The sequence below is a fragment of the Protopterus annectens genome, chromosome 16.part0, assembly GCF_019279795.1.
Source record: "Protopterus annectens isolate FY-2018-M chromosome 16.part0, PAN1.0, whole genome shotgun sequence".
NCBI lineage: Eukaryota > Metazoa > Chordata > Ceratodontiformes > Protopteridae > Protopterus > Protopterus annectens.
The window spans coordinates 17,706,838-17,722,251 of NC_056750.1; the positions used below are offsets into that span (position 1 = coordinate 17,706,838).

Here is a 15,414-nt window from a genome sequence, read left to right on the forward strand (position 1 = left end):
ACTCATCCACACTCTGCGCGCTCTCCCAGCACCCACTACTCCATCCACACTCTGCACGCCCTCTCAGCCTCCACTCATCCAGACTCTGCGCGTCCTCTCAGCCCCCACTCATTCACACTCTGCGTGCCCTCTCAGCCCCCAATCATCCACATTCTGCACCCTCTCAGCTCCCAGTCATCCACACTCTGCGCCTCCTCAGTCCCCACTCATCCACACTCTGCACCTCCTCAGCCCCCACTCATCCACACTCTGTGCCTCCTCAGCCCCACTCATCCAAACTCTGCGCCCTCTCTGCCCCCACTCATCCACACTCTGCGCCCTCTCAACCCCCACCCATCCACACTCTGCGCCCTGAGCTCTCTCAGCCCCCACTCATCCACACGCTGAGCTCTCTCAGCCCCCACTCATCCACACTCTGCGCTCTCTCTGCCCGCACAAATTCACACTCTGCATCCTCTCAACCATAACCATCCTGTGAGCAGCGAGAGCAGCCAAAAGCATCTCTCTCCCCTGCAAGTTTGAGTGACTGGTCATTTAAAGGAGAGCTTCACTTTAGACTCCTCCAAGCATTAAAGACAATGCCAGTGCAGCTTCTGAATCATTAACTGACTGCTTCATGGACATATTTGATTATTTAATTGCTTTAAATGCTCATTGTGTGAAATTTACAACACGTGATGGTCGAAAAAGAAATGTGTGAGGAGCAGAAAATACCTGGCATGCCAGGTATCCATGCTCCAGTGTGGCAAGCAATTCCTCAGCATACACTGAAGAAGGGTTCACGTGCACCAGAAACAAACTGTGGGCTCTTTAGAGAAAAACAACCATACTGAGAGAGGAAGAAAAGATATTACAATAGTAGGCACCTATCAAGGATGGTACCCAGTTAAAAGGTGACATTTCGCCAACAAAGGAGAATGCAGCTACTGAAACTTCCTGAAATAAAACAACTGAGCAGCATAATTCTGAATTACAACTTATAACCTGGGATCTATGATGATCAACTATGAAATCCTACCCAACCATGATAAAAGACGCTGAGTTTGGTAAAAATTTACTAATTTTAAAATAATACAGGCAAAACCAAAAAATACACCGTCCTATTATACTTGAGAGTACAAAAACTGTCAGTTATGATACATTATAAATAACTATTAAAAGATGACTTTGTTCATCTATTTATTTTTTATTTACATATAATCAAGAATCTCTGTTTCCATTTCATTCTCGCTGCCATCTGATGGCTGGTACTCTTCCTCTTCCTCCTCCTCTTCTCCAGACTCATAATTCAACTGCTCTTTGTCTGCTGTTTCTTTGGACTCAGTGGAAAACAAGGCTAAATGAGGAGAAATCAGAAAATTACATTTTTTGTTGACAAATGATTATGCAAAATTGGCTGGCAGTTAAGGACTTGACTACGAAACAAGCATTAAAATAAAATGTACTGCCAACAGGTGTAGTGCAATTCAGTACGAATGTCCAAGGCACGTTTAAATGCAAGTAAAGGATCTGTTTTGAAAAAATGAAAGAACATTGTCTCTGAGATCACAGTAATCATGATGCAACTGTCTTTCTCCAAAAAGCAACAAACTCGAAGTAGATTCAATTAGTAAATTGGGTCTGAAGGGTACCCCCCCCCCCATTCACACACACAGATATGCATTTCAGCTGTGTGGCTGGCTGTCAAAGAAGACAGTTATGGATAATTTTTGTTACAAATGTGTGTTCTCAAATGTAATGATTCCAGAACTGAGCTATACGACTTCCAAAAATACAATTATTGCATAAATGTCATTCCTGCTGTAAAGTAGTGGTCAAGATGCAGACTACTTTAGAAAATCAAACTGTTAACTTCTTATACCACTTTGTAGCTATAATAAATTAATCATCATGCTTTGCTGACCCTAATATACTGAATGGAACAAGTCCCCACATTAGCTTAAGATGTAATTAATGTCACCACGGTCTTGTGCACAGAGGTGTGTGCCTGGAAACAAGATGCACTCCAACAGGTATTAATTTTAACTTTCAGAAGAAATCCTGAAACAGCTGTGGTGTTTCCAAGTTCCAAAAATACAAGAATGTAAATCTGATGAGGGACACCAGAGGTGAGGAAGCCAGGGATTTTTGAGAAAGAACTGAACCAAGGGTCTGGGGCTTGGGGCTCAAGTATCCTTAAAGAACCAAGCTGGAGCACATTAAGTGGACAGTAAAAGAGAAGTGCATTTATCTGAAAGTACAGCAAGTGAAACACAGTAACCATGTATTTTAACTTGTTGTTCACAGATGCACACACTGCTCTCTTTGTCCCCAGCACGTCTCATGTCACTGATCATTTAACAGTGTCAGTGTAAACTCCCTCACTCACAAACACTGCACTGCTCTCTTTGTCCCCAGCACGTCTCATGTCACTGATCATTTAACAGTGTCAGTGTAAACTTGCTCACTCAGGTACACACACTGCTCTCTTTGTCCCCAGCACGTCACGTCACTGATCATTTAACAGTGTCAGTGTAAACTCCCTCATTCACAGATACACACACTGCTCTCTTTGTCCCCAGTATGGCACGTCACTGATCATTTAACAGTGTCAGTGTAAATTCCCTCACTCACACATACACACACTGCTCTCTGTCCCCAATACGTCATATGTCACTGATCATTTAACAGTGTCAGTGCAAACTTGCTCACTCAGGTACACACACTGCTCTCTTTGTCCTCAGCATGTCACGTCACTGATCATTTAACAGTGTCAGTGTAAACTCCATCACTCACAGATACACAAACTGCTCTTTCTGTCCCCAGTACATCATATGTCACTGATCATTTAACAGTGTCAGTGTAAACTCCCTCACTCACAAACACTGCACTCTTTGTCCCCAGTACGTCATATGTCACTGATCATTTAACAGTGTCAGTGTAAAAGTACAGTTGTGTACACTTACCATAAATGTAGATGTTCGAGTGTATTCACTGTTGCAGTCATCACATTTGAGTTATCTGCCTGCAGGTAGCCCTCAGCCGGCCTAAATACCAGAGTCTTGGATTTCTGCGTCGGATGCTGTCTCTTCTTCCATGACGTCAGGTCGTCAGGGGTATAAAACATGCAGCCGACACCATTACATCAGTTTTTCTTGCCCCAGACGTCAGGTGTCCCCACAATGGGATGCAATTATATGCTATGGTGCACCTCCAACAAAAAGCAAATACACCAGAAAGCATAAAAATACTAAACAAGAAGGAAAGGTAGAGCCAAGAGAAGTCAGGGGGCTGGAGGGAGGGTAACCAGGACTGCAACAGTAAATACACTCTAATATCTACATTTATGGTAAGTGTACACAAAGTACAGTTTTGTACCTACCATAAATGTAGATGTTCGAGTGTTCACCCTGCTGCTGTCATCACACTTGGGTTATCCTGTCGTCAGGCGGTCCCGCAGTCGGCCGGAATTCCAAAGTCTTGGTCCGGCGTTGGTTGCTGTCGCCTCTTCCCTGACATCAGTGCACCAGGGTTTTATATATAATGCAACCGATGCCATTTTCTTCAGTTTTTCTTGCCGCGCGGTGCCCGAAGCAGAAGCAGTTCACAAGTGCCGTTCGGCCGACGCCTGAGATTTTCGAATTAGAATTTCAGACCGAAGTCTTCTATAAAGCTATGTACCCCGTTGGGGAAACTTTTCTTGCCTCAGACCGATGTCAGAAAAAGTTAACAATTGTATTTCTTGTGGGAAGCAAATACCTCATAAGGATTTTCATTCTTATTGCATACCTTGCCTAGGCCCAGACCACGATGTCACTTCTTGTCGGTTTTGTGCTAGGTTTAATAAGCGTACTATTAAAAGACGCTTTGATTTCGCACGACACTATTTCGGTAGGAAATTTAACTACACCATGCCGTCGGAGCAACCGACTACCGGCGTGCACAAAAAATGCAGGGATAAGGACAGGCAGCCCAGGCCTAAGCCAGATTCCGAGGCCTCAGCTGATCCAGTCTCCAGTCCTCAGTGAGGCTCCGACGCAGCCCCTGACTACCGCAGATCTTGTGATGACTGCAGCAGGGTAACACGATGAACATCTGTACTATGTTCTTCATGTTTCACTGCTGCAGTCATCACATTTGGTTTGATTCCCAAAGCTAAGGAAGAGAGGAGGAAGTTAGAGAGCATTAGGGCCAGCTATTATGCCCTTGCAAAACTGCAGTGGCAAACCCAGGTCTGGATTTAAAAAAAAGAGGCATGTGGTAATGCTTGGTGAAGGTATGTACTGAGCTCCAGTTAGCAGCTTCTAGGATATCCCTGGTAGGGGGACTCCTCTGAGAAAAGCTGCAGAGGTAGATGCAGCCCTGGTGGAATGTGATGTTATCCCCTGTGGGGTAGGTTTTCCTTGGTGCTTGTAGCAAAAATAAATGCAATGGGCTATCCATTTGGAAATGGTTTGCTTTGATACGGCCTTCCCCTCTGCCCCTGCAGCAAAGCCAACTAGCAGCTGTTCAGATTTTCTGAGAGGCTTAGCCCTGTCCAAATAGAATCTAAGTTTTCTGTGCACGTCCAGAGAGTGCATTATTCATTCTCCTTTGTTTTGTGGATTAGGGTAGAAAGTAGGTAAGTGAATGGACTGATTAAGGGCCACACTAGACACCACCTTGGGCATAGAGGAAGGATTGGTCCTGAGGGAAACCCTGTCTGTTTGGAAGATAATGAAGGGTTCCACTGCCATGAGGGCCTGTAATTCAGACACTCTTCTAGCTGAAGCGATGGCTAGAAGGAATGCTGTTCTCCAAGAAAGGAATTTCAACTCTGCTGTTTCAGCTGGCTCAAAAGGAGGGAGAGTGAGCTTTTCCAATACAAAGTTAAGGCTGCAGGCTGGAGTAGGGGCTCTCTTGGGAGGTCTTAAATTTTTGGCCCCTCTAAGGAACTGTTTTAGCAGAGGGTGAGAGAAGAGGGGTGGCTCAGTATTATAATGAACTGAAATGGCAGAGGCATGAATTTTAACTGATGAGAAGGATAGGCCCTTGTGGAGCATTTCTGTTAAATATTGAAGAATATGAGGTAAGCTGGGCACTGTTGTGCCCATCCCCAGAGTCTGTCGCCAGGAACAGTATCTTTTCCACTTTTCAGCATATGATTTTCTAGTACAAGGCCTCCTGGCCTCCAGAATGACATCTAGCACCTGCTTACTGAGGGATGCTATTGGGGAGCTCAAGGAATTAGCCAGGCTGCAAGGTTCATGGTTAGAAGCTGAGGGTGCAGAATCTGTCCCTCTTGCTGGGACAGCAAGGAAGGGGTCTGAGGCAGTTGCCATGGTTCCAGAAGTGTCATACTGCACAAGAGGGGGTACCACAGTGCTGGCAAGGCCAGTCTGGGGACAGCAAGGAAGGGGTCTGAGGCAGTTGCCATGGTTCCAGAAGTGTCATACTGCACAAGAGGGGGTACCACAGTGCTGGCAAGGCCAGTCTGGTGCAATCAGTATTGTCCTTGGCTTGTCCTGTTTGATCTTTAGCAGAACCTTCGAGAGGGGAGGCAGAGGGGGAAAGGCATAAACCGACAGGCTTTCCCAGGTAAAGGACAGGGCATCCACTTTCCAAGCTTGAGTGTGGGGAGTCCTTGTGCAGTATTTGTCCAACTGGTAGTTCTGAGGGGAGGCAAAGAGGTCTATCTCTGGAGTCCCCAATTTGTTCCTCAAGAGGTCGAATATTTTTGGTTCCAGTTTCCATTCGTGTGGGTCCATGAGATTTCTGCTTAAGTCATCTGCCAGTGAATTTAGTTTGCCTGGCAGGAAATGAGCTTGTAGGTGCACTTGGAAGCTCAATGCTGTGTTCCACAGAGCCATGGCTAGTCTGCAGAGAGGGTATGAGTGGGTTCCCCCCTGCTTGTTTATGTACCACATGACTGTGGTGTTGTCTGTCTTTATCAACAGTTGTCCTGGAAGAATGCGGTCTTTGAAGGCTGCCAATGAATTCTGTACAGCTAACATTTATTTTTGATTTATATGCAGGTGCATCTGTCTCGGGTTCCATTTGCCCTGAATGTACAGCCCTGCCAAGTGAGCCCCCCATGCATAGTCTGATGCGTCTGTTGTTATGGTTTGGGTGGCAGGGGGTAGAGTGAAAGGGAGCTCCTTGTTGTGGTAGCAAGACTCTGCCCACCAAAGGAACCCTGTCTTTATACAAAGAATGATAGGAATCATTGATTCCAGGTCCTGAGAATGTTGATACCATAGGCTTTTTAGATACCGTTGTAGTTTCCTCATATGCAGTCTTGCATATGAAATTAGTAGTATGCAAGCGGCCATGAACCCCAGGGCTTGCAGAATTTTCCTTGCAGATAGCTGGGTCTTTGTGGCCAATACTTTGAAGTAAGTTGTCAGATAAACTTGTTTCTCTGGAGTGAGGAAAGCCATCTGGGAAGTTGTGTTGAAGCTTGCTCCCAAGAATACAATCTGTTGGCAGGGTACCAGGTGAGATTTCTTTTCGTTTATGGTGTACCCCAGAGAGGTCAGAAGTTTCTTTACACATGCCAGATGTTGAAATAGCAAGTCCTGGCTTTCTGCCTGAATCAGACAATCGTCCAAGTATGGGTATATTTGAATACTTCTCTGCCTGCAAAATGCAATTGCTGGAGCTAGACACTTTGTGAATACCCTGGGCGTAGTAGATAAGCCAAAGGGAAGTGCAGAGAATTGCCCTGAAGCGTAGGTATTTCCTGCAAGATTCTCTTATTGGAATGTGCAGGTAAGCTTCCTTTAAGTCTAAGGTTGCCAACCAGGCCTCTTTGCTTAGCATAGGAAGCAGCTGTTGAAGTGTTAGCATCTTGAATTTTGGGATTAGCAGAAAGGTGTTCAGAATAGAGAGGTCCAGGATAGGACACCAGGAGCTGTCTTTTCTGGGTACCAGGAAAAGTCTTGAATAAAAACCTTGTCCCCTTTATTCTGCTGGGACAGGTTGAATAGCCCTGATATTTAGAAGAGAGAGAACCTGCTGTTGGGCCTCCGCCCACTGATGTGGGGGTAGGTCTGGCCAACCGTTTGGGGTAGGCAGGGAGTGGAAGTGGAATCTGTATCCTTGGGAAACTATATTTAAAACCCATTTGTCCTGGGTAATGAGTTCCCAGTTTTTTTCATGCAAGTCGAGCTTTTCTCCTAAGGGAGCAGGCACTTGAGCAGGACTTCTGAGGGTTAAGGTTAAGTCATTGTGCCATTTTTCCATAGGGGGTGGTTTACTGCTCCCTGCTTTGGAACTGGGAGCCCCCCCACTGCTTAGATCTGTGCGCAGTCTGAGACTGTAACTTAGGTGGTTTGCTGTTCCTGGGTTTGGACTGAGAGGGCCTGGAAGAGACTGGAAAGGACCAGTTCTTAAAAGGTCAATGTCTACTGTACTTGTAGGAAATCTTTTAACAGTTTGCATAGATTTAGCTTTTTCCTCCATCCTTTTGAGAACAACTTCTGCTTTGTTGCCAAACAGGCGGTCTTGGTTTAAGGGAGGATCCAGTAATTTAGCTTTAACATGATCTGGCAAGTTTTGCTCTTTAAGCCAAGCATGCCTTCTAAGTACAGACCCAGTGGTAGCAGCCCTGCAAGATGCTTCTAAAGAGTCAAAACCACATTGCAAAGTATGTTTACCAACTTGTTCAGCAGAATGCATTAAATCCTGTAATTCTTTGTGTTCAGCACAGTCAGGAATCAACATAATTTTCTGTTTAATTAGTCCCATAATATGCTGCTGGTACTTTAACATATGAAACTGGCAATTTAAAGCCCTAATGGCCAAAGTAGAAGTGTATACTTTCTTACCCCATCTGTCCAAGGCTCTAGAATCTCTATCAGAAGGGGTAGGATTTTTGGCAGCAGTAGCCTTAATGCCTTTGGTTCCTTTGGAAAATGGTCTCTGGATCCGCAGTAGGATTCTTGAAGAGGAACTTGTGAGAGTCAGGTACTCTGTAATATCTGTCAGGTTTTCTGGGAGCTGGACGCAAAGTGTCTGGGGAAAGGCTAGATTCTAAAAGTATCATCTACAATGTCCAGAACAGGAGTGATAGCTAAAGGCCTGTGTTAAGGAAGGAGTAAAAATTCCATAAGCCTCTTTTTGGTATCAGAGTAATCCTGGCTTTCCCAGCGGAAATGTTCCCTAAGAGTGTGCAGGATTTCACCAAAAGAAAAATCTTCTGGAGGAAAAGCAGAGGGAATAGAGTCCTTTACATCCGAATCCTCATAGGTAGATAAGGACAAATCCTGTTAATCAGAAGGAACAGAAGAATCAGTTTCCTGATCAGAAGAATCAGAAGGAAAATCAGTTCTAGGTCTCTTAGAGGGGGAAGGGTGGCTTCCCCTAATTAAAGTAATAAGGTCTTCAGCCATTCTAAGCATTTGTTTTTTAGGCATATGGGCCTGAGCATGCGGTTTCGATGTCGGTTTTCTAGGCATGGAGCGAATTTTAGGCCTAGATGAAGAAGATGGCGTCGGTTTAACATGCAAATCTGTAGGACTCAATACACCCTCAGAAGCCGGTGCCTGCACAGCGGCTCAGGACCCATCCAAGGTAGAGACATCCGCACATTCCATAGTCGAAGAAACATCTTGCTGCATATCGGACTCCGAATGGGTCTCAGTAGAGGCCTGCGAATCTGAAGTAGCGGGTATCAGGGGCTGCGAGAGCACCTCACTGAGTACCGGCGGACTGGCAACTAGCTTAACGGAAGTGTCGTTGGCAGTTCTGGACCTATGCGGCCTGTCTCTGTCTTTATCTTTACATTTTTTTCGGAAGATCGGTAGACGGATGGCTTAACTAAGCCATTTCGGAGTACTGATACAGAGTATCAAAACAATTTGCTGCAAAAATAGCCCGACGACGAATAGTTCAGAGATTGAACAAGGCACAAAACAGACAGTGAGGTATGTCGTGGTCTGGACCTAAGCAAGGAATACATTACGACTTGAAAATCTTTGAGGTATTTGCTTTCCACAGGTAAGACAATTGTTAACTTTTACTGACATTGGTTGGAGCAAGAAAGAGAATCCACAAAAGGGGTACTTATCTTTTTATGAAGACTTCGGTTCTAAAACTCGAAAACGAAAATTTCAGGAGTCGGCCGACCAGCACTTGAGAACTGCTTCGGGCACTGTACGGCAAGAAAGACTGGTGTAATGGTGTCGGCTGCATGTTTTATACCCCTTACTACATGACGTCATGGAAGAAGAGACAGCATCCGATGCAGGAATCTAAGACTCTGGTATTCAGGCCGGCTGAGGGCTACCTGCAGGCAAATAACCCAAATGTGACGACTGCAACAGTGAAACACGAAGAACATCTCCCTCACACACAAACACACACACTGCTCTCCCTGTCCACAGCAAATCATATGTCACTGATCATTTAACTCCCTCACTCACAGATACACACACTGCTCTCTTTGCCCCAGCACGTCACATATGACTGATTAACAATGTCAGTATAAATTCCCTCAGTTTTGATGCACACGTACCTCCACCCAAAAGGATGCCACCCTCTGTATCATACGTATCAGCATGTGATGAAGTTGAACATGCCAATCTGAACCTCTTAGCTCAATAAGCAGACAGAAAGTCAAAAACTAATGGTGGGGGGTGTCAAAATTAGGGACAGAATTAAAAACCGTGCTTATACAGATTTATAAAACAGCCATAATAATAGGCTTGTGCATTAGCATGCATTCTGGTGCTGCGGTAGCGTTGTCGCCTCACAGTTAGACGTTGCACGTTCGATTCTCAATTAGAGCGTCTTCTGTGTGTCGACATGCATGAATGGGCGTTCCTTCATTGAAGGTTGTGCGTTAGGCCCGGCAAGCCAGCACGTAAACATCGACTGCCAATCATTAGCGGACCGGAGTTCCGCTGTGGCAATCCCTAACCGGGAAAAGCCAAAAGACAGTTGTTATTAGCATGCATTTTCTGACGGATATGGAGTCTAAAACTCAAATATTTGCCATTAGTTTAATGACTGCAGGCCTCAAATATTGCCCCCAAAAAACACAACTTTATGAGGAAGAAAGCAAAAATAAAGGCAAAAAATCATTTGTTTTCATGGAAATTTGAGCATTCACCCACAGAAAGCCAAAGCAATAGCCATTTCAACATGTATTTTTCACACACACACTATCTTCTCCATACCATCACAGAAACAATGGCCACAATACTGTATTCTCACTTTCTGTCATTAACTGCTACTGCTAACAGATCAGTTCTGTGTCCAGCTTACAACCTTTAATCGCCAAACTATACAGCACTACCTCACAACAGAGAACAAATGAATATAACCTGAAATACTTCAAATAACTTTTCGCTGAGACTCTGTGGATTTAAACCTCACGAGAGCAAGGCTCAGTACAAAAATAAAGCATGCCTCAGGCCACCCCCACCCCACCCTACAAAGGTTTTTTTCTCCCACAGATGGAATGCCGGTGGCCACATTCCTTGTCAACTTCCTGCAGAATCGATACAGATACAAACCCTAAATCTCAATTTTTTAAATCTACAGAATAATTGCAAGAGACAGTGTAATATGTGGTTACCAAACAGATCACAACCTTTCTTTTTCCAGGATATGTAGATTTTCTTTGCAATCTACCTCTAGTACCTCTCCCACTGCTTCTCCAGCCAACCATGGAATTTTCCTGATGTGATCAGACCTAACAGGAAGAGCAAAGCCTGCACATCCAAGTCTGTATCATTCATCCACCCACAACCCCTTTTTCACATTCTTACACATGGGGTCAGGGTGGTACTTCAACAGTAACAATAAGCTACAGCCAAAGGTTTTCACTGACGGGTGGGCTATCTGTGCTGTGGAGGTTCAGTCTGAATCAGACACTAAAAACAAACAAATGAAAAAAAAAGACACAGAAGTTAGGCGTCTTGGCTCATTTATATGGCAGGAACAGGAGCCCAAGTTAAGCTTTTACACAAGCTCAAGATTAGCCTGAGCCAGCACTGACACGCCCCCCACAAGGGCCACAATTACAACATGGTCAATGGCTGTCATCAACACATCATCACAATATTTCTTTAAATTAGGCTGATACATCCAACATTTTACACTTTCGTTAGCAATTGTTAAGAGGAAATTTAATGAAGGAAATAGGAATGATTAACTTTGCTTAAAAATTTTAAAATTTAAACTCAGTACTATTGTAGTCAATTATCTGTGCACAGGAGGTGATATGCAACCCAGCAGTGGCATTCTTCCTACTGAATAAGAGTATAAACAGCAGCATATTTTAATGCCTGTAAGTGCGCTCATACACATGTGCATGGTTGAATGTACCATCATGATCATTCCCTAGTGGAGGCTAGTAGAATGCATGAAAGTAGAATGTTGCTTGTAAGTGGGGCAGGGCTCTGGCTGAGTCACAGGAGGGGTCACAGATAATAAATTGTAGAGCCCACTGCATTCCAACCTCTAGGGTGGCAGAGACACAATCAGAGCTTGGGAGTAGCAGGCAACAGTACTTTTTTTGAATCATCACTTAAAGACATAGGTAAACATACATTTACATAAAAGAAAGGGTCTATGTTGCTTGATCGAAATCTCACAATCTCGAACAAGCAACATCAAAACCCATTAAAGCGAAAGTGCATTAGATCGAAAGTGCACTTTTGCAAAAGCTGGTTCTCCGAACAGAAAAAAACAAAACTGCTTAAAACAATATTTTGCAGGGGGGCAAGCCCCCCTGCACCCCCCACACACACCCTACTTAAATATACTAACTCTAAGATTGCACTACAGTGGGGAAAAGGATATATTTCCTTATCCCCACTGTAATGTGCTTCAGAGAACCAGCTTTTGCGAAAGTGCATTTTTGATTTAGTGCACTTTCACTTAAATGGCTTCGATCTTCTGGTTGTCAAGAAAGTGAGTTTTCGACAATCAGAAGTAGACCCAAATGAAAAAGTACAGTTGTGTATACTTACCATAAATGTAGATGTTCGAGTGTATTCACTGTTGCAGTCATCATGCTTGGGTTATCTACCTGCAGGTAGCCCTCAGTCGGCCCGAATAGCAGACACTTAGTATTTCTGCGTCAGTTGCTGCCGATTCACGAATGACGTCAGGTCATCAGGGGTATAAAAACTGGCAGCTGACGTCATTACACAAGTTTTTCTTGCCCCAAATGTTAGGAGCCCCCCAAATAGGGAGCTAAGTTATGGTGGGAAAAACACCACCAGTAAAAAGTAAATACCAATAGCCCTGTAAGGGGTGAGCAATAGACACAGAGAGGAGAAGGAGTGAGACAAGGGGGCTGGAGCGTGGGAAATCAGGACTTCAACAGTGAATCCACTTGAACATCTACATTTATGGTAAGTGTACACAACTGTACTATGTTCTTCGTGTTTCACTGTTGTAGTCATCACACTTGGGTTGATTCCCAAAGCTGAAGGATGGGTGGAGGCAGTTGGGGCTGGCTAGTATGCCCTGCAGGACTGCTGTTGCAAAACCAGCACTGGATTTGGAAAAGATAGGCAGGTGGTTATGCTTGGTGAAGGTGTGAACAGAACTCCAGGTAGCAGCTTCCAGAATGTTCCTGGTAGGGACTCCTCTAAGGAATGCTGTAGAGGTAGACGTTGCCCTAGTGGAATGTGTTCTGACCCCCTAAGGGGTTGGTTTCCCATGGTGTTTGTAACAGAAATGGATATAGTGTGCTATCTATTTGGAAATTGTTTTGAAATGGCCTTGCCCTCTGCCCCTGGTGCAAAACTGACTAGTAACTGGTCAGATTTCCTGAAGGGCTTAGTCCTATCAAGGTAGAATCTGAGCTGTCTGTGCACGTCTAAGGAGGGCAGGATCCTTTCCCCTTCATTTTGAGGATTAGGGAAGAAGATTGGCAAATGGATAGATTGGTTGAAAGCCACACTGGACACCACTTTAGGCATAAAGGATGGGTTAGCCCTGAGGGAGACCCTGTCAGCATGAAAAATAATGAATGGTTCCACAGCCATAAGTGCTTGTAGCTCAGACACTCTTCTAGCAGAACTGATGGCTAGAAGCAAGGCTGTTTTCCAAGAGAGGAATTTTAACTCTGCTGACACTGCAGGCTCAAAGGGGGGGAACGTGAGCTTTTCCAGTACAAAGGTAAACTCCCAAGCAGGGGTGGGGGCTCTCCTTTGTGGCCTTAAGTTGTTTGCCCCTCTCAGGAATTGTTTGATAAGAGGGTGAGAGAAGAGAGGTGGCTCAGTGCTGTAATGAGCCAAGATGGCAGAGGCATGGATCTTAATGGAGGAGAAGGATAGGCCTCTGTGGAGTAGATCTGCTAGGTAACCAGGATTAGAGGTAAGGAGGACAGTGCTGTGTCCTCTCCTTTAGACTGAATCCAGGAACAATACCTTTTCCACTTACCTGCACAGACTTTCCTTGTATTGGGTCTTCTGGCTTCAGGAATGACGTCCAGCACCTGCTTGCTTACGCTGATCACTGGGGAATAATTCAAGGAATAAGCCAAGCTGCAAGTTTCAGGGTTTGCAGTTGCGGATGCAAGATCTTTCCCTCCTGCTGAGTGAGGAGGGCTGGAATCTGGGGTAGGTGCCAGGGTGGCACCAGTGACAGGCTGCGCAGTAGTGGGTACCAGTGCTGGCATGGCCAGTCCGGGGCAATCAGGATTGCCCTTGGTCTGTCCTGTCTTATCTTGAGTAGTATTCTTGTGAGAAGAGGCAGGGGGGAAATGCATAGATAGAGAGGTTTACCCACTGGAAGGATAGGGCATCCACTTTCCAGACCCTGCTGAGAGGTGTCCTGGTGCAGAATTTGCTGAGCTTTTGATTGTAGGGGGAGGCAAAAAGGTCCACCTCTGGGGCCCCCCATTTCTATGTTAGAAGGCTGTAAGTGCTGTGGTCTAATTGCCACTCGTGTGGATCTAAGAGATTTCTGCTTAAGTCGTCTGCCATAGAGTTTTGTTTGCCTGGCAGGAATTGAGCTTGCAGATGAATATGCATGTCCAAGGCCGTGTTTCATATGGCCATGGCTAGCTTGCAGAGTGGGTTCCCCCCTGCTTGTTGATGTACCACAAAACAGTGGTGTTGTCTGTTTTTATTAGCAGGGGTCCTGGTGAGAGTAGGGATTTGAAAGCTGTCAGAGTGTTGGTTGATGTGCAGATTAATTTGACTTGGGCTCCAGTGGCCCTGAATGCACTTGTCATCCAGGTGTGCCCCCCAGGCACAGTCTGATGCGTCTGTGGTTAGGGTCTGGGGAGCTTGGGGTTGAGTAAAGGGAAGTCCCTTGTTGTGGTTGCATGCTGCTGCCCACCAAAGAAACTCTGCCTTAGACAAGGTATGACAGGTATGACTGTTTCCAGGTCCTGAGAATGTTGGCACAAAATACATTTTAAGCACCACTGAAGTTTCCTCATATACAGTCTGGCATATGGAATTAGTAGAATGCAAGAGGCCATGAACCCTAGGGCCTGAAGGATTTTCCTTGTGAATAGCTGGGTTCTGGTGGCCATTTGAGTGAAGTAGCCTATCAGATAGGCTTGTTTTTCTGGAGTAAGGAATGCCATCTGGGATGCTGTGTCCAAGCTTGCTCCCAGGAATAAAATCTTTTTGACTGGGGACTAGTTTTGATTTCTTTTCGTTGATAGTGTACCCCAGGGAGGTTAGAAGGTTCTTTACAAATGGCAGGTGCTGCAACAGCCTTTCCTGTCTGCCTGAATCAGGCAATCGTCCAAGTATGGGTAAATTTGATTTTTTTCTCAGTCTACAATAGGCAATGGCTGGAGCCAGGCATTTTGTGAATACTCTGGGAGCAGCGGCTAAGCCAAAGGGTTGCGCAGAGAACTGATAATGCATAGATCCTGCCCTGAAATGTAGGTATTTCCTGCATGAGTCCCTGATAGGGATGTGCAGACAGGCTTCTTTTACGTCTAGGGTGGCTAACCAGGCATCTTTGGACAGCATAGGAAGAAGCTGCTGAAGGGTCAGCATTTTGAATTTTGGTACCACCAGGAAGGTGTTTAGAATGGAAAGATCTAGTATTGGGCGCCAAGTGCCCTCTTTTCTGGGTACCAGGAAAAGTCGGGAATAGAACCCTTGACCTATCTGTTCTGCAGGAACAGGCTGAACTGCCCTTATGGAGAGCAGGGATTGAACTTAGTTTTGTGCCTCTGCCCACTGGTTTGGAGGAAGGTCTGGGAACCCTTTTGGGGTTGGCAGTGAGTGGAAGTAAAATTTGTACCCCTGGGATATAATGTTGAGGACCCATCGGTCTTTGGTGATGGAGGTCCAGTTTTCTGCATGATGGGCAAGTTTTCCTCCTTGGGGCACGAGCAGTTGGGCAGAGGTGAGGAGTGGAGTTGAAAAGTCATTGTGAATTCCTTCTGTAAGGGGGTGGCTTAGCACTCCCTGTTTTTGAAGTGGGTGCACTCCATTGCTTAGATCTCTGCATACCCTGAGACTG

General features: G+C 45.2%; 1 protein-coding gene across 1 annotated transcript in view; it reads right to left on the reverse strand.

The window, feature by feature from the left end:
• Window positions 1-331: 331 nt before the first annotated feature.
• Window positions 332-15,414, reverse strand: part of GTF3C5 (general transcription factor IIIC subunit 5) — a 761,534-nt gene continuing 746,451 nt past the window's right edge. The window contains exon 12 of the mRNA XM_044058829.1: window positions 332-1,336. Within this exon, the coding sequence (XP_043914764.1) occupies window positions 1,191-1,336 (146 nt within the window). The 3' untranslated portion in view covers window positions 332-1,190. The remainder of the gene's footprint in view (window positions 1,337-15,414) is intronic.